The sequence below is a fragment of the Myotis myotis genome, unplaced genomic scaffold (genome assembly GCF_014108235.1).
Source record: "Myotis myotis isolate mMyoMyo1 unplaced genomic scaffold, mMyoMyo1.p scaffold_m19_p_7, whole genome shotgun sequence".
In the NCBI taxonomy this organism is placed as follows: Eukaryota; Metazoa; Chordata; class Mammalia; order Chiroptera; family Vespertilionidae; genus Myotis; species Myotis myotis.
The window spans coordinates 41,146,722-41,171,439 of record NW_023416379.1 but is presented as its reverse complement, the minus strand read 5'-3'; the positions used below and the strand labels follow the sequence as shown (position 1 = coordinate 41,171,439).

At 34.5% G+C, this 24,718-nt stretch overlaps 1 protein-coding gene across 1 annotated transcript in view; it reads left to right on the top strand.

Annotated features, from left to right (window-relative positions):
* Window positions 1-24,718, top strand: part of LIN28B (lin-28 homolog B) — a 73,749-nt gene that overhangs the window by 22,805 nt on the left and 26,226 nt on the right. The window contains exon 3 of the mRNA XM_036318366.1: window positions 15,816-16,000. Coding sequence (XP_036174259.1) covers window positions 15,816-16,000 — 185 coding nt within the window. The remainder of the gene's footprint in view (window positions 1-15,815; window positions 16,001-24,718) is intronic.

Sequence of the window (24,718 nt, the reverse complement as noted above, 5' to 3'; positions counted from 1 at the left end):
TCATATAATTTATTTCATTGTATCTTTTTATGACTTAATTTTTAATAATTTCGTTGTTTAACATCTATCTTATAGATTATAATGATAAGTTCCGAAGTCATCATATTTATGTGGTAGTGAAAGTGAAGTGGAAAGCATCATAAAAGGAGAAAATGTAGAGTGGGAAGGATCCAGGCACAGAATTTTGGGAAGTACTGATAAATAAAACGGACTAATGACATATCCTATGGCTTTCTTTGTAGTGATTTAGAGATATAAATATTTGAATCCATAAGAAGCTCATCTTTTTTATGGAATTAAGGAGCAAATGTATATGCACTTACAATAGAAAAAAAGTAACATATAAGTAAATGCATGAATGTAATATGAACTGTAAAAGTATATGCCGAAACTAAGGTTGATTTTAGATAATAGAGACTTTTTAGATATGTTTTAAAATACACACACACACACACACACAATATATATAGTGTATATAGATAATACCAATATAAATAAATGCCATCAGGAACACATCTGAATAAAACAAAATTGGATTTACTAACTTGTGACAGTGAGGGTCTCAGTGAGATGGTGTTACAAGGGATTTATAGGATTTGGGTTTATGTTAGGTGGTTTAAGGGGAGATCAAGGAAGCAGGGATTTGCCCTGGATTGGATGCTCTCAATAAGCAGGAGTAATTTTGTGATTGGGTATCTTAATAACCCTTGACTAGAAGGCAGAAAGAACACAGTGGTGCCGAAACTGAAATTGGTAAGGATACCGACATATTAGCCAGAAAAGGGGAGTGTTGGACCATTTTTTGGTTTGGACAATGTTCTTGTTTTTGTCTCTGTTCAGATAAAGTCACAGAGTGGCCTTGTCTGATATTGGTATTCTTTGAAATTGTTTACATTTAAAATGAAGTGTGATGAGCACCCTTGCATAGCTCTGAGTGCCAGGCCAAGCCAACTCCAGCAGCACAGGCCTCACTGATAGTGACGGGCCAGCCTCTGGCTGCAACGGCTACTTTTATCTTCCTCTGTCCTTAACACTGACAGGGAAGAGGTTCAGCAAAGAGCTGGTGGCAGAAACAAATGTTGGGTGTCCTTAGGAAGTGCGGTTGGGATACAGTAATGATAGTATTTAAGGGAGGTAGAAAGCTAAGGAGAGACCAGATGGTGAATGGTTTTAAATGATCAACTCTGAATATAGTTCAGGTAGATTCTTAAACCAGGTTATGGTAGGCTGAAATTAGTGTTTGTGGGCAATACAACTACCTTTTAAAATTATTAAAATCTAAAACTAATTTTAATGAACATTACCTTACTATAACTCAAAATAACTAATTATTTCTCTTAAAGTATTTATCCATATGCTTTTTTACATTATTATTTTATACTCTGAACTTCAAAGAATTTTTGCTTAATTGTGCCATCATACACTTTGTTCTGTGTTTTTACTTTGTTGGAAAAGGATCATCTGATATTTGTCTATGAGGCTATCACTTTTCTCAGAAAGGAAAAGGCAGTAACATAAAGAAAAGGAGAAATTTGGGGGAGGAATAATTAACAAGCCTCTAACATTGATAAGATGGTGTAAAGGAAAAGAAGAATGAAAAAATCTGAACCCTTGACAGTGATAAAATTAAACTATACCTATATACATAGTTTCTCAGTTGGACAATATAATTATATAGTATTAACAAAAGTATGTAATAACCACCACTACTATTTCTACAAGATATTCTAAAAGTTGTAAAGTACACCTGATAAGATGTTTTCATTTTGAAAGCTTTCGTTGAAAGCTTTGATATTTAATGACAATGATAGAAAATAATGATGAGGGTAGAATTTGCTAGTGGTAAGAAGCTCATACCCATATTGAAATCAAAGTTTATAATCTGCATGTAGCTGAGTTCATATCCTGTAAAAATTAGTAAAGGCTGACACTTCCGGGTTTAAGATGCCTCCTCTCCCATTAGTGTTGGTGGTACTCATCGGAAGAAGCACTAGCTTTTCATCCTTAATTTATTCCCATGTGCCGTTTTGATAGTTGCCTTTAAAAAAAACTTGTATGATTTATACATGGTAATAAAATGAGAGAAAGTTTCCATTATTGGGGAAGACTGATCATTGAAAGATTATTTTAAACCTTTTTATATTATAAAATTTGAGTGCTTTTGTTATCTACCTAATTTGAGTTTATCATCTACAGAATAGTTTTAGGTACAATATATAATGCAAATCAAACCATACTATAAGAGAATATTAAAATTAACATGCCTAATTCCTGGCCCATAATTTTAAGTGCTAAGTGTTACAAAACTCCATAAAGAAAAAGCTAGAAATGGTTGAAGTTCATTGCAATAGATTTTTACCTATCATATAATTAAAGTCCTGAGACTACATTTCATTCATAAAGCATAAAGTTCAACTAAAAGAGAGATGTAAAATTCATTAATATTTTATCATTTTACTTAGATTTTTCAATGTTAAGCTTTAATAGAGAACCTATTTAAGAATGAACATACCCCCAAATAATTCAGGATTAGATGATTTACTTCATCTAATTTTACTCTTAGTATAGTAGTTTAATTTATTGGTTCACCAAAGGCAATAATAATCAAGTTATTATTTGTGATTTAAAAAATTTTGACCTTCACTATTTGTATTTAACTGTTCTTTTCTCTCCAAATTTGTCAGCTGTGTCATGTTACAACTGCATGTCTAAAAAATTAATTTCTTCTTGCCTGTGCATTTTCTCTTAGAATCCAATATCATCAATCATTCACTGATGTTGACACCTAAAGTCAATTTTATATTTGGATTACCTATTATTTATAAAACTAAAGATGCCTGTTTGTTTTATACGTGAAATTATTTATTCCAAATATATTTTAACTTCATAGAGTACAGTTTATACATTGGAGATTATACATGTAAGCAAAGTGAGTAACTTATGTATAGATTAAATGTGTATGCATCTGCAGAATAGAATAAACCAGAATTTTTTAAATATTTTGCATGACCATGTTTCTTTTTTCTATGATCTGTATTTCTCTGGTTAATTAGACTTAAGTAGCTTGTAGAAACTTGTTAGGAAAGTTGAAAGGCAAAAATGCAAAGAAAATTATTTACAACACACACAAAGGAAAGGGTTAATATCTTTGGAGTAATAAGAAGTCTTGTGAATTAGTAAGAAAAAAAGCAAGCATCCTTGTAGAAAATGGGCAAAGGGCAGGAATGTAGAAATTCATAAAGGACAAATATAGAAATTAAAGAAATCTAACTTTAAAACGGCATTTAACAGATGAACGTTTGGAAGAGTTAATGTTATCATTTGAACAATACCTGATTTGGTGAAGTTGCAGAGAAATGGGCAGTCTCATATATCTCCTGCAGAGGTGTATTCTGATACAAATTTCTACAGTATAATTTGGCAGTGCATGTTAAGGCCTCTAAATAAGATTTTTGTCATAACATTTTTTATTATAATAAAGAATTGAAAAAAATAAATTTCATCATGAGGTTTTTAGTTAAGTTATGGACATCCATGTAATGTAATACTATGTAGCCAATTTTTTAAAATGATGTTTTTAAACTCAGATGTCAAACTGTATTCAGAAGTGATCTTGATTTCCTTAGAAGTACTCTGAGAGGGGGTGGCCAAGCAAAACTCCATTCTGCTTCAAGCAGAGCACCTTTGTCTCTACAGGAGATAGGTTTTGGGAAACTGGGAAACAATGTATAATGAAACCAATCTTACCATAGCCTAATTGATATGAACAAGAGTAAAATTCCTATTTATTTATTTCTGGTAATGAAAACATCACCAAACTTCTAAATAGAGACCCAAAACACTTCAAAAATACATTGAAATAAATGTGAACTTATGTCCACCTTTAAAAGGGACTAATAAAAGCAAGTAACATGATTATTTTCCAACCTGCTTATTCCAGTTTAGGGTCATGGGTGGCCCAAGCCTATCTTGGCAGCTCAGGGCACAAGGTGGTGTAAAACACATCCTTAAGAGTGTTCAGTACAATGGAAAGATATTTGTGTTATCTCGCTAAATGAAAAATGGAGTATAAAACATTGGTACATCTCAGTAGTAGGGTCTCAGTGTTTAAATAGATGTTTTTAAAAATTTCTATCTACATCTGTCTATATGCATATGAAAAATAAAAAGTTTATGGGTAATGGTAAAAAAATGGTTTAAAAAATGATAACAGGAGTATGATGGGATTTCATGTGGTTTTTACCCTCTTTTTTTTTTTTAAGTCTGTATTTTAAAAAATGAATAGGTTGTATTTGTGACAAGGGGGGAAAGCAATAGCAGTCACTTATAAATTCTTTAAAAATGATATCACATTTACATACAAAATGACCTTTTAATATTTTATAGAATTTACTACATGCCAGGTACTGTTCTGAGCGGTTGGCATATATTAACTCACCTAATTCTAATAACACCCCTGTATAGTTAGTATTACAGTTGACACTTGAACAACACAGGTTTGAATGGTGTGGGTCCGTTTTCTCAGTAGATACTGAGATGTATTTTCCTTATGATTTTCTTTTTTAAAAAATATATTTTATTTTTTTACAGAGAGGAAGGGAGAGGGATAGTCGAAACATCAATGAGAGAGAAACATCGATCAGCTGCCTCCTGCACACCCACCACTGGGGATATGCCCGCAACCAAGGTATATGCCCTTGACTGGAATCGAACCTGGGACCCTTCAGTCCACAGGCTGACACTCTATCCAGTTTTTTATCTGATCCTGCTAGATAGAAGCCTTGGCCTGCTGCTGCTGTTGCTTCATTCATTGCCATTGTTATATGCTGATAGGAAACAAGAGGATCTTCTAAGTTAATCAGATACCCATTCTTATCAAAACATTGCAGAAGCCTGTTCGTGGTAGCCCTGGCCCTGAGTTACTATTTTAGTTTTTAAGCAAGATGAGCACCACACTTACCTGGATATGCAGTGTCTCCATGCAGTGCCTCTAGAACACATATAAATAAATCATTTGCCCTTGGAGCATACAGAAATCATGGTTTCTTTATTCTTGAAGATGGCATGTCTTTATTTTTTATTTATCTTTTTGTTAATCTTCCCCTGAGGATATTTTTCCATTGATTTTTAGAGTGGAAAAGAGGAGGAGAGATAGAGAGACATCAATGTGAGAGAGATACATCGATGGGTTGCCTCCTGTTCCCGCCCTGACCAGCCTGCAACCTAGGTATGTGCCCTTGACCAGAATTGAACCCGGGACCCTTTGGTCCCAGGGAAGATGCTCTATCCACTGAGCCAAACCGGCTAGGGAGAGATGGCGTTTCTTTTGGTATTATTTCCTGATCTAGATTTCCTACTGTCAGCAAGATTTATGCTTGATTTATGGTAGTAACAGATTTTGAGAATGAGTCCCATATTCTCTCTTTTTAAAAATAATTAATGCTGTTTTAAAAAATATTTTATTGATTGATTTGAGAGAGAGAGAGAGAAAGAAGGGGAGAAAGAAACATCATTTGTTGTTCCACTTATTTATGCATTCAAAGGTTGCTCCTTATATGTGCCCTGAGAGGAGAGCGAACCTGCAACCTTGATGTATGGAGACAATTCTCTAACCAACTGAGCTACCTGGCCAGGGCGTCCCATATTCTCTTGTCCGTGACTGTGGGCCTTCTCAGAGCTAAATAAAAAAGCTGGGAGAGGTGTGAGTGCATTTTAGACACCAGTAATCCCTTATGTATATGCTTTTTTTTTCAACAGAAGATAACTCATTTCCAAAATACTGTTTAGGTTGGTGAGTGTCATAAAAAAAAATTCGTCAGGATTCTAAGGGGAGAGGGGCATGTGTAAGATAAAGCAAGAGTTATTAACAAGGGTAATGAAGTGTGCTGAATGAGTGGGAAGAGAAGATGGGAGAAAATAAGTCTTGGGGACTGTGCTAATGAAAATATAGATATTAAAACAGTATTACTGAAAGATGATGAGCTAATTAAGGAAATACTATGACATTCCTGTGACTAAAATGAGCCCCTTTCAAGTTTTTCTTGCTATTAAAAATCCATATCCCTAGCTGGAAGTTTCTTAGCAAGTATTTAAATATTAGAGAAAGGGGAGAAGAGATAAAATGCATAGCACAATCTTAAGTGAATGAAGCCCTTGCTTAATATTAGATCTTTTTCTTTCTGTCTGGTTATTTGGAACAATTTGTAAAAATGTAAACATTGTAATGCGGCATACCTGGGGCATTGCCTTACATGTAACCAATGATTTATCCAATGAAAGACTTAGAGCAGAGTTGTGGAACTTATTTCATGCCTGGGAAGATCCCCTGGTTTTGTGACCTTCTGTGATCACTGGAGCAGGCTGAGCACTTGAAGAGACCCTCTCAGTTTTTACAAGGAGAGTTTGTTCATTCTTTGCCCAACCTTGCATCAGCCATACAGATTTTCCTCCCATGGAATACAATATCCTGCTGTCTGATACATAGATTGGAAGATGAAGGTGGTCAGGTAGTCATGTAGCTAATATAAACATTTCAAAGTAATATATCTCATAGTTATTACCTATGTTAATTCTCTTGCATTAGTAGGACTGAGCAATATATAAATGTGATCGTTTTCAAACCTCCTTTGCAAAGTACCTCTCAGATCTTTAGGGCATAACTCCAAGACTGCGCTGCCCAAAATGGTAGTCACTAGCCTGTGTGACTATTTAAACTTAAACTAATAAAATATTTGGTTCTCCCGTTGCACTAACAGTATTTCAGGTGGTCAGTAGCCACATGTGGCCTGTTAGTAGCTACCACCTTGGACAGCACAAATACAGAACATTTCTCTCACTGCATCACATTCTACTGGTAATCAATCATTCAAGTTAATCAGTAATAGAGATTTCCTGTGTTAAACTGTAAAATACTATAAAGTTGGGCTTGTGGGAAACAGTATTTTGTAGGTACTGAAAAAGAACATTAACTTTGAAGACAGGAAACGTGATCTTGTCCCAGCTTTGCCATTAACTAGTTGTAAGACTTTGGGCATTTAATTTTTCATAGTTAATTTTGGATTTAATTTCTTCATCTCTAAATTGTAGGTTTAAAAAAATTTAGATATCTATTGTTATAATAGTTAACTTTGGGTATTTTTATTTCCTTAGATACAACTATTATAGAAGACCTGTAGTTTTGAGTGGAAGAGGTAATCCAAAGAGAAAGAGGTGTTGGTGTAGCTGATAAGAGAACCCTGCCCTAATTCACAGTTATTTTAAGACAGATCAGTTAGCTGTAGGAACCACTAAACCACTGCCCAGGAGTATGTTTTATGGATGCAATGTAATCTTCTCTGTTTAAGGATGTTAATTGTAAATTTTTAAGATTTCTTTTCCCAACACTGTCTTGTTTCCTCCAGGCTTTTTTTTTGTTTGCTTCTTTGGCTTCCTTCCTTTCACATTGAAATGTCTGGTGATGATTAGCTGTCCATTTTTAAGAGCGACCAGGCCATTTTGTTATGTGACAGTTTTACAAATGCTTTGATACCACATGCATGGATTGCCGTCAGTATAATTCTTTCCTCTCACTCACCAACCTTAATGCCAAATATTTTAGGCTTCTGCTATGGCTACAACTCCGTTCTAGATTCCTATTTCTGTAATACTCAGGTCAGTCTAGGTTATGTTTGCTAACAGTTTCAAGTTTTCAGTGGCTACACAATGAAAGTTCTGTCTCTCTCACACTACATGTGTGGTCTGCAGAGCCTTCTACTCATGACCTCACTTCAGGACTCAGTCTAACTGAAACTTCATCATGCAACATTCTTCCATGATTGCTGAGAAGGAAAGGAGAATAAGGCAGATTGTGCACTAGCACTTAAAGCTTCTACCCAAAGTACCCAAGACACTTCCACCCACATTGCATGATGAAAGCAAGTCATGTGTTCATGCCTAATTTAAAATACAGCGGTGAAGTACTACTTGCCATTTGCCCTGAAGAGGGTAACTAGAATATGTGTAACAGCTGTAATGGCTACCACAATGGTATTCCACGTATGCAGGTTTGGTAATTTCTTTTTTAATTTTTATTTTATTGATTTATTTGTTTATTTATTTATTTTATTGATTTTTCAAGGGAGGGAGAAGAGGGAGAGAGAGAGAGATCAGTTGCCTCCTGTATGCACCCGTACCAGATTCAAACCAGCAGTAGACCGGTTATGTGCTCTAACCTGGAATTGAACCTGAAACCCTTCAATGTAGAGGATGATGCTCCAACCAGCTGAGCCACACAAGAGCATAATCTTGTTATGCTCTTGCTATCTTAATGAATTTTACAGTATATGTGTCTTCCAAGAGTGAGATGTCTAAGCTCCCTTCCAGCTTCAACTTCTCTGGCTTTATGATTTAAGAACTGCTCCTCACCCTTGACAACTTGTTGAAAATTACTATGTTCAATAAATGTAGTGAAAATAAAGATATTATTCCATAAAATATGGGAGCTATTTTCCTCAATAACAGTTTCTTTAAAAAAAGAAAGAAAGAAAAGAGCACTGATTCAGAAGCTTAAAAGAATTGTAGGACATTTTTTATTGTGTTGAATTGCTGACAACATTTATCGTTTGTACCTTGAATTATAAATGTACAATTTCAGTATCTTAAATTACCAGATTATTCAGCTGATTTAAGTGTTCTTTCTTGGTCGAAAAAAAAATGTATATTTTAAAGTTTTTAAATCATATTACTTTATGTTATCATTTAAAAAATATGTCAGGACCTTTATGTCAGATAAAATTTTATTTCTATTTATTTTATTTTAGTTCTATTTATAAAATTTTAGTTCAAAGTTTTATGTTCAAACTTTTAAAAATGTTACTACTAACATTTCATAAGCCTAGTAACATTGTAGTGCCACATTACTAAATCAATAAGCCTTTCCCTTATCAATACCTGTTTGTCCCTCATAATCAATTTAGTAGGTTATTTTAAATGATAAAATTTTTTTCCAAATGTCTAAGTCAGTTTACAGTAAAAATAAATTAATAGCTTTATTTTCATTTTATATTTGAAAATGACATTGTCTCTTGAGAGCAACCATATCAACACTTTGCTAAATTTTATTATTTGAAGCTCATGTATGTTGGGACAGTTTCATTTTCCACAAGGAGTACCTCAACAAGAGCCTGTAGCCCTGGCATGTGCTCTGACCCAGAATTGAACCAGCAACCTTTCAGTGTACAGGATGATGCCCAACCAACTGAGCCACACCACCCAGGGCTTGATAAGAGTTTTTTAAGATCTTTTGTCCTGCCCATCCAGTGTGGTTCAGCATCGACCCGTGAACTAGGAGGTCATGCTTCGATTCTCGGTCAGGGCAATGCCTGGGTTGTGGGCTGGATCCCCAGTGATGGGTGTGCAGGAGGCAGCCTACCCATGATTCTCTCTTATCATTGATGTTTCTATCTCTCCCACTCCCTTCCTCTCTAAAATCAATAAAAACATTTTTTTAAAAAACCCTTTTTTTATTTTTTATTGATTTTTTACAGAGAGGGAGGGAGAGGAATAGAGAGTTAGAAACATTGATCAGCTGCCTCCTGCACAACCCCTACTGGGGATGTGCCCGCAACCAAGATACATGCCCTTGACCGGAATCGAACCTGGGACCTTCCAGTCCACAGTCTGATGCTCTATCCACTGAGCCAAACCGGTTAGGGCTAAAAAAAAAACCTTTTTAAAGAACCTATTTATTAAACAGGCACTGTGCTGAATGCTTTCACTGTTATTTCATTTGATCCAGCTACACTACTCTCTACCCCTTTCTGTCTATCTTGGGTTTCAGTTTAAACAATTTCTCATCTTCAAAGCCTTTTATGATATTCTAGAGCAAATATAGGTACTTTTTTTCCCAGTGTTCCAATATACATGGCATATAAAACTTATCATATTGCATTATAATGTATTTATTTTCTTATAAGACTACAAACCTCCTGAAAAGAAATGTCATAATTTTTTATATACATCTCCATGCCTAAATCCATCCTTGAAACGTAGCAGGATGCTCAATATATATTTGAGACAGAGGGAGAGAATCAGGGTGGTGGAGATCAAGGCAACCACCGAGCCACACCAGCCAGGCCTGAATAGGTTCTTGATACCTGTTGGTTTTCTCCTACCTCTCCCATACTTGTGTCAGCAGGTAGAGGAGCAGAATAGATACTTATAAAAATAGTAGTAACTGCTCATTCAGTGTAGACACTGTTCTTTGCATTTTACATTAATTATTTGGAATCTAATAGTAACTGTACTTTGATATTTTCTACTCTTAGAAGATATCATCCCCAGATGATAGATAAGGAAACTGGGGTTCAGGGTTTTTGAAACATGTCTATGATAATTCAGTTTAGGTTTTCAGTAGTGGGATCAGGATTCAAACCCAGCCATTCAAATCCAGCTTTAAATATTGTGCTTTCCATTATGCCTTTTTTAATGCCATTCCAGTACTTTTGCCCCTTTTAGTGTGTCCTCCCCAGTTTTGAAGTACAGGCCACAGGGAGGGGTTTATTTAAGGCTTCCTTTTAATTTCAAGGAAAAAATTTCAAGAAAGCTAAAAAAAAATCTCATTCTTTTCTATCCTTTTATGTGAAATTTAGTGATTTCATGAGGGTTAAACTGGATTTTAGCTATTTAAGTAATATTTGATAAACGTTGACTTCTACGACGCCACCACATTTCTTTAAGCTTCCATTTTCTTTAAGGATTTATATTAAATAAGAACTAAAATCTCACTTCTCTTCAGTAAATTGGGAAATATTAAAAATGTGCAGAGAGAAATCCCCTTCATTTTAGCATTGGCAAAGAAGTTACTCATTTATTCCCATCTATGTCCACATAGACAGGGTGAAGTCATAGAATTTCTTCTTAAAAGTGTTATAACAAAGGATGAAGTTCTGTGTTCTGTAACAAAAAGAAGAAAGGGTGACTCACTCAATGGTAAGCAATTTTCCATGCTTGTACAACACATTAATTGTGCAGACAAGGCTGGATCCCAGGTCTCCTGACATGTAGTCCAGTGATCTTTCTATTGTGTGTGTGTGCTTTGGGCTTAATGATTCCTGGAGTATCTTGGCATGCAGGTTAAAAGCATATAGTCCTTAAGAGTGTTGGTCATTACTCATGCATTTTGTGTGATATCTCTACTACTGCATATTATTAACTGTGTAATAATTAATGGCCCTTCATTAGTTGTATATTTTTAACTGACTTTTTTAGAAAAAATTAGTCTTTGCCTCATAAAAACAATAAAAAATCAAATGAATTTGCATTGGTTTTTCTGCTTACTAAAATTACCTACTACTCCCAAAATATATTTTTTCTAGCATACCTGTATCACCCAGCTCTATTGGACTGAAATTCCAATACAATTTAACTTTTAATTATATTTTCAATATACTTACTAATAATGGAAAGAAACACTTAAATTTATTGTTATTATAGTTAGAGAAAGTCATCTATCAAGGTTTTAATTTGTTCAAGAAGTAGTGGAGCGGGGGGGAAGCGAAATTTTGATTTTTAGAGTGCTGTTTTCCAGCTGACTGTGTTAAGTGATCCTTTCTGTGACAAAGCACTTGGCACAGTCTTGCAAAGATGTTTGTGTTACTTTTACATCACTATCCATTTTAACAATAAGTTGTTACATGGGGCAGGTAATAATTTATAGCAGGTGACCAGTATGACTCCTGAAGTGTTTTGCAAAACCAATTCCTCCTTTCATTTTTTAGTGTTGTTGTAATACTCTCTTGCTAAGACTATGACAGTTACCTTGTCACAGGTATGCCCACATACATTCCTCTCCACACATACACACGTTATTGCCAAAGAAACTATATATTTAAAAACAGATTTGATATTACTACTTCTAAAAATAAAAAAGTATCATTAGATCTTTATGTTAGAATAAAACTATGATGTCCATCAACAATATCCATCGTCTGGCTCTCTAATTTGCAATTTTCAGCCTCATTTTTGGTTACTCCCTTCACAGTAATACATGCAGTTAAGCTACTTACATTATGTCCCCAAACATGTATTAGCTATTCTGCTTCACAAGCATATGGTTAAGCCATCAGCTTAGTATGGATTACTACTTTCAATCTCCATTAAAATCTCACGCTCTCTTCTTGCACTCAAAATTGTACCTCCTGGAAAAGCTTCCATACTGCCTTCCTCCCAGTATAGGCTTCTCCTTGGTATTCCCATTAGCTCTGGGATGTTCTCTTATGATATTTATTATATAATTTCTCTTCCTCCATCTTCTGTATTCTTTTTTCCAGGAACACTGGTTCAAGTTGGATATTTGTGGATTTTTTATATTTCTTCTGTACTTCGTGTTTTTTCCATCATATATACATATATATGTATGTATATATATTAAATATATTTTTATTGATTTCAGAGAGAAAGGGAGGAGAGAGAGAGAGAAAAAAAACATCAACAACGAGAGGAATCATTGCTTAGCTGCCTGTGCACTCCCCACACTGGGGGTCAAGCCCACAACCCGGGCATGTGCCATGACCAGGAATTGAACCATGGCCTCCTGGTTCACAGGTCTATGCTCAACCACTGAGCCATGCCGGCTGGGCTATCATATATTTCATTGCGGGGGGGGGGGGGGGGGTTGTTTATCAATGTCCTAAGAGATTTTCTAACCTTTTACTTCCATCCATTTAATTTCAACCATCATTTTTAACTTTTCGGGAGTATTTTTCTAATTCTCTAGTTGTTTTTGTTCTTGTTTTATTGATGTCATATTGCCTCATATCTGTGGAGATACTAATTGGATGGTATATAAATTTTCTTTTGTTCTCTCATTTATCTTGACCTTTCTTCATTATGCTGCATGTTTTGTGATTCTTGGTTGACCCTTCAGATGTATGAATGAGAAGTAAGAATGAGGGATAGGGATGATTTAAGGTTGAATGGGTAGGGAGCTGGCTCTTGCACCAGTGGCCTCCTAATTGTTAGAATGAATAGGGGTTTGTGTGTCAGATCCAATATTTCACCAGTTGCCCTGATATTTCCTTCAGTCTCTTTAGAGAAAGACCTCACATTATTTGCCTTATACTATGAATGGTCTCACCTACAACTTAACGAGATGTAGTGTAGATTTTTGAGACAGGAAACTAACAGGGTAAGATTAATTCAGAGAATATGCTGATGTGGAAGACACTAGAATAGGGAGACTTGAAATGTTAATGAAGAAACTGTAACACTTATCCAAGAAGGAGATAGTTAGGACCTGAAGTAGGGCATTAGTAACCCAATGAAATGGTTGGGGCAGATGAAAGAAATTATGAAGATAGAATGGTACATGTTTTAATAAATAGTTTGGGTAAAACTAAGGATTGAAACTAGTATAACTAGAAAAATGGAGGCACTTTTAAAAAGAATTATCAAGTCAAGGAGAGAAGTTGATTTTTGTGAAGCAATGAACTAATTCCTCCCCCTAGTTCAACAAATCTTTCCCATTTATGTAGTTGCAATTTTTTATATAATAGCAAAGATAGACTATTCTATGTGAATCATCTTTTCCTTGCAATGCCATTGTAGTTTCTTAGGGATGTTCTTATTTTTGTGTGAAGTATTATAAATCTAAATTGCCTTATGCAGTAATTTACAGAAGGTTGAGTATATGATAGAATTTAAAGAACTATTCTTTCATAATATCATGAATAATGTACAGAACTTAGTGACCCATAAGAGATGGAAGTTTAGATTTGGAAGGCCCAATCTAAATGATCAATTATAAGTTTACTTATAAATGATACCTGTCAAAAATTGTAATAATGGAAAGTGAAATCAAATCAAATTGGTGATAGTGCCCATGGACACTAGAAATGAGAAGTAAATAAATAAGTGATGGAATTTTTACTGTAGAAACAAAACATATGAACAACCTGTGTCCATTCTCTTCATTGCAGTAGTTCATCTATACTCCACTTCGTCTGATTTAATAATTTGTACTTTCTTGAGTGAGGAGTAAGCAAGGGGATAAAAGCAAAAGAACTCTTTATAATTCATGAGGGAAAACTTAGGGGAAACGAGAAGATTTGGGATTGTTAAAAAAGCTTTAAAAATAATAATTGTTTTTATTTTAAAGGGTGTAGGCAGTTGTATTTTGTTTCGTTTTTCTGATTTCTACATCGCATCCGACAGCAGAAAAGGTGCTGCCAGTTGCAGACTTCCCCACGAAGGGTTTCGCAGTGTCAGGTGACCTAAAAACAGTTGAAAACCCTGTTTTCATGTATCATATTACTTTCACAATGAATACACTCCTTTAGCATTGAACTTTGAAGTATTGTTTCTGTTTGTTCCATATATCCATTTGGTTATTTGTAATTATTGAACTGCCTTTTGAATCATGGACTTGCGAGGGGTAGAGATTTTCTGGTTCAGTGTTTCCCTAAGTGAGCTAGTCATCTGCACTTATAAAGCAAGGGCTCTGGCATCAATTATGTCGGGAAATTGCTAGGTTAAACACAGTTAGATAAGGTTCTTATTTCGGTGTGGGGGAGAGGGGAGGGCATCTCAGAAACTTTAGTACGATTACTAAGGGGAAACAATATATTGTATAGTGTTTCACAAACTCCTTATTTGACCACAAACTCCTTTCTTCATGGAGTCTGTTTTGGAACCACTGTTCCTCAGAACACATATGGGGAAACTCAAATCCCTTAAATTTACAGATACATAGAAAAGAGATAAAATGACTCATTGATGACTGCACACTTGTTTACCCAAAGAGCTGGACTTGAACCAACGTCTCCTACCATATTTCATTTTGCACCCTTTTGCCCCTAAATTCAGAAAAAAATCTTTTAAGACTACATGATATTCCAAATTAGATCTGTAAAATATACACAAGGGGTTTGAAGAAATAAACTCATGATTTTCAAACTTTTTTTAGTATATTTTGAATTGGCACATTTACTTTGACAAAAAGAGTAAGATCCAAAGAGCCAGTTCACATTTGTAATCAAGGTTATACTTTTGTAATCAGAAAACTTTTCTTCCTTTTTTTTTAAAAAAAAATCAACTGTCTTTCATGCTATAAAAATGTATTTCCTTTTAAGTTATGAAAAGTTCACACAGTACAATCATGTATATTATTGAAAAGCTTCCCCACTTTCCCAGAAAAGGACTGGAAGATGACTTTGTTGTTCCAGATTCCATCTCTACTAGTACATACATAAACATGTAGCATGTAACTTTTAAAGACTTCTTGACATAGATGGTAAACACACTCTTATTTAACCTTAATTTTTTAAATCAACAGTGTTGCATGTTTATCTTCCTACATTAATACATGCAGATCTTCTTTAAATGGCTCAATGACACTACATTCTATAGCTCTACTGTAATTTATTTAATCAATTTACCAATGATGGACATTAGGGTAGTTATTTTCTTACCAGATAGTGCTGTGGTAAATTTTGATATAGGTCTTTTTTTTTTTTTAACCTTTGTGTGAGTATATCTGTAGGAGAGTCCTTGAAGTGGAATTACTGGGTCAAAAAATATACACATTTAAATTTTTGTAAGTATTGCCAAATTGCCTTTAAAAAATGGTATTAGTTTATTCTCTCACTGCCAGCCTTGCAACAGGAAACTTTAAAATGGCATATAACCGTCACTGAACTTAAACAAAAAAGACTTTATATTTAGTAATGAGTAACAAAGAATATTTTGCTATGTTAATCTTAGAATTATAGAGATAATTTATAAAGCATTGATAATCATGATATCTCTTTCTCTTCCCCTCCCTCCTCTGCTCTTTACAGAGCAAATTATTCATGGAAGGATTTAGAAGCCTAAAAGAAGGAGAACCAGTGGAATTCACATTTAAAAAATCTTCCAAAGGCCTTGAATCAATACGGGTAACAGGACCTGGTGGGATCCCCTGTTTAGGAAGTGAAAGAAGACCCAAAGGGAAGACACTACAAAAAAGAAGACCAAAGGGAGATAGGTAGGTCATCATTGTAATTTGTTAGTTTGTGAGTTTATTGTATTTAGGAAAGACTTGAAAATTTATTTATATTTTTATATTATTGGGCTTCATATAGTCTAGTAAAAATAACATGCCACCACTACGTAGCTGAATGGAATTTTTCAGTAATATGGGCTCTCTTGCAGTTTGAGCTACCTGCAGAGTATACTGAACTGAGCGCTCAGCATTGCGCACTGATTAGTCGGTCCCCTGCCACCATTTTCATTAGGCTGTTCTTAGACCACAAATGAGGGTGGAGTTTTCAACAGAAAGAAATGCCTGTCTGTACATCCCAGCACCTCACCTGTTTTTTCAAATGGAAATATACCTAATTGTTTTGTCTGTTTTTAATGGATAACTCATATATATAGAAAATTCAAATAATATTAAAAAAAGAAGTTAAGGGGAAAAAATCACTTCAAATACAAACTGAAATGGGAATTACATTATTATGCAATTTTTTGAAACTTGCATTTGTTTTTTACTTAACTATATGTCACGGAATATTTCATGTCAATTATTAGCACCTACATAGCTTCCCACAGTGTGAATTAATATTGGGGCATTTCCAGTTTGGCAATCATAAATAGAGTCGCTATAAACATTTGGGTACCACTGTTCAAGAAACATAAGTTTTTCATTTATCTCAGAGTAGGATTGGTGGATAATATGGTCATAGCTATATATTTAATTTTATAAGAAGCTGCCAACATTTTTTCCAGAGTGATTATACTGTTTTGAAGCCCCACCAACAATATATGAGAGTTCCAACTGCTCTGCATCTTTGCCAGCATTTGGTATTGACAGTATTTTTTATTTTAACAATTCTAGTAGGTAGATATGTCATCATGGATTTAATTTTCATTTCCCTAATGGCTATTGGTATTGAGCTTCTTTTTTGTTTTTGTGTCATCCTTTTATTTGCTTTGGTTTATACCTTTTGCCTATTACTGGATTGTGTGTTTTCTTATTATTGCATTTTGAGAGCTCTTTATATAATTGTAAATAAAAGTTCTTTCTCAGACATATGGTTTGAAAATCTTTTTTTCTAAATTTGTGGGTTGTCTTTCCAATCTCTTAAACATCTCTCACAGAGGAAAAGTTTTAAATTTTGATAAAGACATTTATCAGTCTTTTATGTTATGTTTATGTGATGTCTTATTTAAGAAATCTTTGCTTAACCCTAGATCACAGAGATTCTTCACCCATGTTTTCTTCTTGTAGCTTTATAGTTTTACATTTTACATTTACATCTATAATCTTTCTAGAATATACTTTTGCATATAAGGTGTTTGGGTTAGGTGGAGGTGTTTTTTTTTTAATATGAATAATATGAATTGTTCAAGTGCTATCTATTGAAAAAATACCTTTTTTCTTGAAATGTTTTTAAGTTAGAAAGTTTAATCTACTTTCTGTCGTTTCAGGTTAAAATATTAAATCTTAAAGTTTTTATTACAGGCAATTAAAACATTTAACAAATTCAAAATTTGGTTTCACCACTTAAAAGAACTTACTTGTTCAATTCTAATCTATATTATATATATCAAATTTGTTATATATATAATTTGTTCAATTCTAATACATATATTCAATTCTAATACGTATATGATAAAAACACATTTTGTGAAGATTTATGTCTTTGTGGCAAGAAACAAAATAGTTTTAAAGATTTTTGCCTTAAATTTGAGTAGACTAGTTACAAAAGTAAGTGGGGTTATTTTTTCATTCTATCTTAAAATTGTTCTTAATTTAGTGTTCAGTTACTAGTGTCCAGTTACCCAGCAGCAGTATTATCTTGTTTTATTTTACATCCTCCACATTTAAAATGTTTTCTTAAAGTTTCAAATGAAATAATTTTAGATTTATTTTTGCTATTTAGTTTTTCTTATGCTCATTAACAAAGAGTAGAGATTGACTAACCCCTACAAAGCTCTCTTTATAGTAAAATGAAGGTTGTAAAGAAAAAATATTTTTAAACTCTGTATTTCTTCTCACAAACTGGCCTACATTATGATTTTATTCTTTAATAAACCACAATTTACTATGAGAAAAAGAAGTATTTTTTAACAGGAAGAAATTATGGGGGAAGAATGATTATTTATGTGTTTGGCACTGTTGATGTTTAGTATTTACATGAAATAATCATGTCAGCCTATAACATATAATTAAATATTTTATATAATAAAATTTCAGTTTATATTAACAAATATGTTATATTTATAAACAGCATGTATACTAAAATAACTCATTTGGAAATCTTTCTATGTAGGTTAAATTATTTTAATTCTTAATAATTAAAGAATAGAAACACATATAATTTTTAAAATCAGTTGAAGTGCATGCATACATGGGAGATGTATATATTGGGTATATACATATAGCTTCATATTTTTTAATTGTTTAAGGTGTTGTTGTTTTTTACCTCCTTTTTTATTCTAATTTTTTTCTTGGGTAGTGACTCTCTTCTTTGTTCTCTTTAACCTTCCACATCTTTTGACCCAAATAGTCCAAGAAGTGCTGTTTATAATGCAAGTTTCTTTTCAACAATCTTGACTTGAATGTTGTTCTACTGCTTTCATTCCATTTCAGGCAATATTTTATTTGCATCACTGCATTAGCACATGAGTAAGCTTTTTCATTTTCTACATGAGTTGGAATTTTAATGTTTTTGTTTTTTTTTAGAAAGAAGGGTAATTGTTATTTAGTTTAGTAGTAATGTTTTTGGCTTAAAAGTATAGGAAATAAGTTTCATTTGATCATATTAGAAAGTCTTGTTCATTTAGCATTTTAAAGATGCTTTTCCTTTAGACTTAAAATTGATTATGAAATGTAGCATTCCTTTTAGTCCACTATTAAAATGATATGAGAATGACATATTATATTTACTGTTTATGGTCAGAAAGACCAAGGTGAACATGAACAGAAACTCATTACATATATACACTGAATGGCCAGATTATTATGACCACCTGACGTTTGTAGGCAAATTAGCTATAATTTCACGCTGAAGTTGCTAGAGGGCCAGACCATTATAAATAAGGAAGCAGGTTGTTTACCACGACAGAAGAAGTGATTTTTTTCTGAAGATATGGGTAAACAACATGATTTAACAGCCTTTGAACATGGTGTGTGTGTGTATATATATATATATATTCTTAGCTCAGAAGAGCTAACTTGCCCTTTATAAAAATAAAAGTGGAGATGTATGATTACTTTTACAGGACAATAATTTTGTGTTTCAAATTCTTTTAATTTGCAAAAAGATTTGGAAGCCATAAGATATTGTTCTTTATTGAAGGACTATATATTTTGATTTGTTTATTTAAAAATATTCTTTGAATGTCCTCATTTACCTTAAGTATGCTTAAAACTTGTGGTAACCCTTCTCTAACCCCCCCCCCCACACACACACACACACACTCACACTCTCACCCACACATCTACAGCAGGATAACCACTTTTAGACATTATCTCTGTGGTTTTTCTCAGGTTCTTTATGGCTAGGAATTCAGGATATTTAAAATCTACATAGAATGCCTTAAAGTAATAAATCTATACTTAGGTGTATGATACAATGATATTAAGAATATCTGTTTTACATGAAAAGTTCTTTCAGTTATTTTATTTTCATATTTATTTCATGTGAGAACCTGCTCCCAAAAGAAAAAGAAAAATGCTCTTTAAGTCCTAGAGATATTTAAAAATGTAAATCCATAAATTCCAATAAATAACAGTTTCACCCTGATACTTGCGTGATTAGATTTAGGAATTTGCTGTTTCGTAGGTTCCTATTGTGGAAGAGAAATCTCTCAGGCATGAATTGATAGTCCAGATCCTTTGAGGTCTGTCTATTCTGACCTATGACCCCTATTCTTACAAGGTCAACATCTGAGGGCAGGAGATTAAGGCAGTTTAAAGACCGGAATGGTAAATGGAATGGAAAAATTAGCCAGCACATTTTGGGTGCAAAACATCAAAGTCATCAAATAGTTTGCTTATTTTAAACCTGGCTTATGGGTGTAACAAGCGAATTTTACTGTGTTTGTTGGAATCAAAAAAATTTAGTAATTATAATTCACTTCAAGAACCTATTTATGTAATAATATGTTTTGACTGTATACTATGAATTAAGTTAATAAAGTTTAACTTCAAAATATTAGGAAATGCAAAAATAATTTGTCACAGTGTCAATACATTTCAGTCTTGGAACTAGTTTGGGTACTTAAATTTAAATTAGGAAAACATTTACCTTAGCTTTTGGTATGAAATTTTAATTTATCAACAATGTTGAATAAAACACATACACCTATATCAGCTGATAATTTCAGGTGACTCGGGATTTAGTTGTAATTCTATGCTGTTGACTTTTAAGGAAAGTATGGCTGCAAAAGTTAGAGGTAGAAAATAGAAGAAAGTAAATTGATCAGGCAGGGACAGTTTGTTCTTTTTTCTCTTTTGTTTTTCTGATACTTTGCTCTTTTGATTTTACTTCTTTCCCTCTTAAACTGTTCCCCATGCCTTTGATTATATGCTTTTCATTGTAATTCCACAATATAGACCAGTAGATATCTCTTTTTAGTTCCTGTTTTCCGTCCCTTGTAAGCAATTCCCCAGCACCCTTTATTTTACATTTGTTTGTATCCTGGACAGCTGTGAATTTGCATCTTCTGCTTCCTACTAATGACTGGCAAGGCCTGGAGCTGAATAACTGAACTGTTGCATCCAACTTTCCATTCATCCATAAGGTGACTAAGGAAAATAGTAAAACCAATAGAATACCCAAGTCTCCTTAATTCTTCTACATTTTTTACTCTGTCTCACATTTACCTTATTATAGAGTTAATTTTAGGGTGGTTTTCTAAGTCCTTTCTTCTTGTGATTATTTGGCCAGAGATCTCCTAATGAGGCAATTATAGTTGTTTCCTTCATTCACATTATCTTAGCAGATGCTCTCCCTGCTGTGACCTCTGTTCAGACCGGCAGACAATGTGCCATTCTCATCACCCTCTCTCTGCAAGACATTGTGTGGGGCCGAGCTTCACTGGGCAATGCCTAGGTCTCCCAAGGTGCCTGATGGGAATAGTCAGAAGCCAAGTGGCAAATAATCACAATTTTAGGTTGATTTTCTGATTGCTGTTTTATTCTAAGCATAATAAATAGTAAAGTAATGCCTGCAGACACTCAGAAAAAAACTCTAATATTTCAAGTAGAAATTGAATGTTTAAAAAAAACTTTACATAGCTTTCTTCCTTTAGACTCTGGTCTTGGTGAAAATGAGATCAAATATTTATTGGATGGTTTCCATACAAAGGATTATGAGAATTGGGTAATATTTAAAATTTTTGAGTTGCTTTCAAATAAGGAAATTAATTTATCCTTTAATATTAAGTATATATATATATATATTAATGAGCATCTGACACTGTTTGGAGTGTCACTTTAAAACTCTAAAAACAAATTCTCATGTTTATATCTGCTGTAATGTCCAATCTGTCCCTGTGTGAATAGAATAAGGGCTAATCAAAATGAAAAATAATCAAGAGAAAATTTCCATATTTATACTGCTAAATCTCTCCACTAAAATATGAGTCCTGTACCCCAAGCCCAAGTAATAATCCAAGGAATTACAAAGTTGTTAGCATCCTCTGGCTAACCTTTTTTATTCTTCGTTAATTAAGAAGCACAAGTCAGTTCTGTTCTGATGAATCTGAAGAGCCTGTGTAGTGATTCTTGTAAATTTACACTGGAATTTTAATATTTTGAAATTTGGTTAAAAATAAACAGATTAAGAACTAGGACTTGAATTATTCTCATAAAAAGATTTTTTATTGGTGTAAATAGGATTGCCTTATTTACATTATAATTTATAATATATATAATAATATATAAATTACAATCTGCACTTATCAATACAAAGTAGTAATTTAATAAAAGCAGACCTCATTTTTGCAAAATCAGATTCATAATCAACAAGTTTCCCTATAAAATATTATTAACATGTATTTTCATATAATGAAGGGCTGTTTTTAAATGTAGGTGCTTTGGATATAATCAGACAACAGATTTTAAATTTAGAAAATATTTTGTAAAGGGGAAAAATGGACTTGTGATCATCTGACTTATTGGTTGAGCATCAACCTAGGATCCAGGAGGTCCTGGTTCAATTCCTGGTCAGGGCACATGCCTGGGTTGTGGGCTCAATCCCCAGTGCGGGGCCTGCAGGAGACAGCTGGTCAAAGATTCTCTCTCCTTCTCCCTCTCCCTTCCTCTCTGAAATCAATAAAAATATTTTCTTAAAAAGAAAGATGTTACTTAGCCTTTAGAGGTACCATCAAATTTTTAAATTGAATAATTAATTATCAGTCTTTATTCTGATAAATAACTAGAGGCCTGATGCGCAGATTCGTGCACCGGTGTGATCCCTCAATCTGGCCTGTGCCCTCTCGCAATCCAGGACCCCTCCGTGGATGTTAGATAGCCAGTTTTGGGCTGATCCCCACAGGCCTGATCCAGGCAGGAGGGAGCCCAATCCTGTGCATTGAGCATCTGTTCCCTGGTGGTCAGTGCACGTCATAGCGATCAGTCGTTTGGTCGCTTAGGCTTTTATATATATAGACTAGAGGCCCGGTGCACAAAATTCGTGCATGGGGGAGGGGTCCCTCAGCCCAGCCTGCACCCTCTTCAATCCAGGACCCCTCGGGGGATGTCCGCAAGGGCGGGATTGGGCCTAAACCGGCAGTCAGACATTCCTTTCGCAAACTGGGACAGCTAGCTCCTAACCACTCACCTGCCCACCTGCCCTAACCACTCTGCCTGTGTGCCTGATCCCCCTAACTACTCTCCCCTGCCCGCCTGATCTCCATAACTGCTCTCCCATGCTGGCCTGATAGCTCCTAACTGCCTCTGCTTCAGCCCCCACCACTATGGTTTTGTTGAGAAGGACATCCAGAAGAAGTCCAGTCTAGTTAGCATATTACCCTTTTATTAGTATAGATAAACTGGCAGTTGGACATCCCTCTTGCAATCCAGGATGGCTGGCTTCTAACTGCTCACCTGCCTGTCTGTCCTAACCACTCTGCCTGCCTGCCTGATCCCTCTAACTGCTCTCCCCTGCCGGCCTGATCCCCCTAACTGCTCTCCCCTGCCGGCCTGATCGCTCCTAACTGCCTCTGCCTTGGCCCCACCACTGTGGCTTTGTCCAGAAGGATGTCTGGTCTAATTAGCATATTATTCTTTTATTAGTATAGATAAGGATTTCAGACCATAGATATTATTTTAAGAAAGGCTTAATTGTTTGGTATGAATTTCTAATTATTTTTATTATTTCTTAGATAACTTAAAATTTTTATTTTCAATTTGCTTCAAGGGTTATTTCACATAATTGGAGATATAGGAGTCACTAGTCTTTCAGGTATAAGTAATATGAACCAATTCATAATGGCTTAAGGCAGTTTATTCTCAAATGTAGTCACTAAACCAGCATCACCTGGGATCTTTTTAGAAAGAAAAATTCTGAGGCTTCATCCAGATCATCCCAGGGTATGGATTCCAGCAGCCTATTGTTTTGTTTTGTTTTGTTGTTGTTTTTAACATACTCTCCAGGTAATATTGATGCACCCTGAAGCCTGAGAACTATTGCACAAGAAGGGGAAAAATGAAATTTATTGACTCACGTAACTTATAACTCCAGGAATTAGGATCGTTTCAGATACATCTGGATTTGAGTACTCAATTCTAGTGCCAGGAAGGCTAGAATTGCCAGCAGTTCTGACAAAAGCTTAGATTGATTTTCTTGATCTAACATAGCGTGACACTGATTCCATAGACTTGCGTCATTTGCCCACCCCGTGAGCTGAGAGGAGTGAGGTGAGCCCTATCCCAACCACAAGGATTAAAATAGGGGAAGGAAGCCTCTCCCAAAAGAAAATCAAGGTGCTATTATGAAAAGAGATACTGGATGAAGTTAGGCAAAACCAACTGATGTCCATGAAGCAGTGCTATTTAAAGTAGCCAGTCTGCAAACTGTTTGTTTCCGCTTTCCAGCAACACAGGGAGCTTGTGGGATCACGTAAATCAACAAGTCACTTCCTTCATTGAAAAAGTCTTGTTGCAGAACAATGTCACCTCTTGTAAATATTCATTTCTTTATGTGTTTAGAAATTTTCTTTTGTTATTTGTTTACCTTACTGATTTCCTTTTCTCCTTCTGGAACTCCTGTTAGTCAACTGATAGCGCTCCTAAATTGGTCTTCAAAGTTTCATACCTTTCTCTCAGCATTTCCGATCTCCTGTCTTGCTTTTTGTTATAAGATTGTTCTACTTAAACTTACAAAATATTGTGTTCTCAGGTGTGGCTATCTCTTCTTACTTTTTTTTTTCTTTTTCGATTCAGTTTTAAAATTTGAAACTGTGTTTTTAGTTCCAGAGGGCCTGTCCCCATTTTCTAAAAGTGCATCTTTCTTCCCTAGGTTACATTGTCCCTAAGAGTTACTGTTTTTGTGTGTGTATGTTTTTTTAAATCTCCAATTGTGGTTTTTCTTCCCTTAACAAGAGACTAGAGCTGGCTTCTAGCATTTCTTGAGCAGAGGCAGATATCTGAGCTCTGGAATGTATGGTTTCTGCCCTTTTGAGCTGGCAGTAAACAAACTATCAAACCATGACCCTCCTGCTAGGGGAGATAGGCAGAAGGAGGATGGAT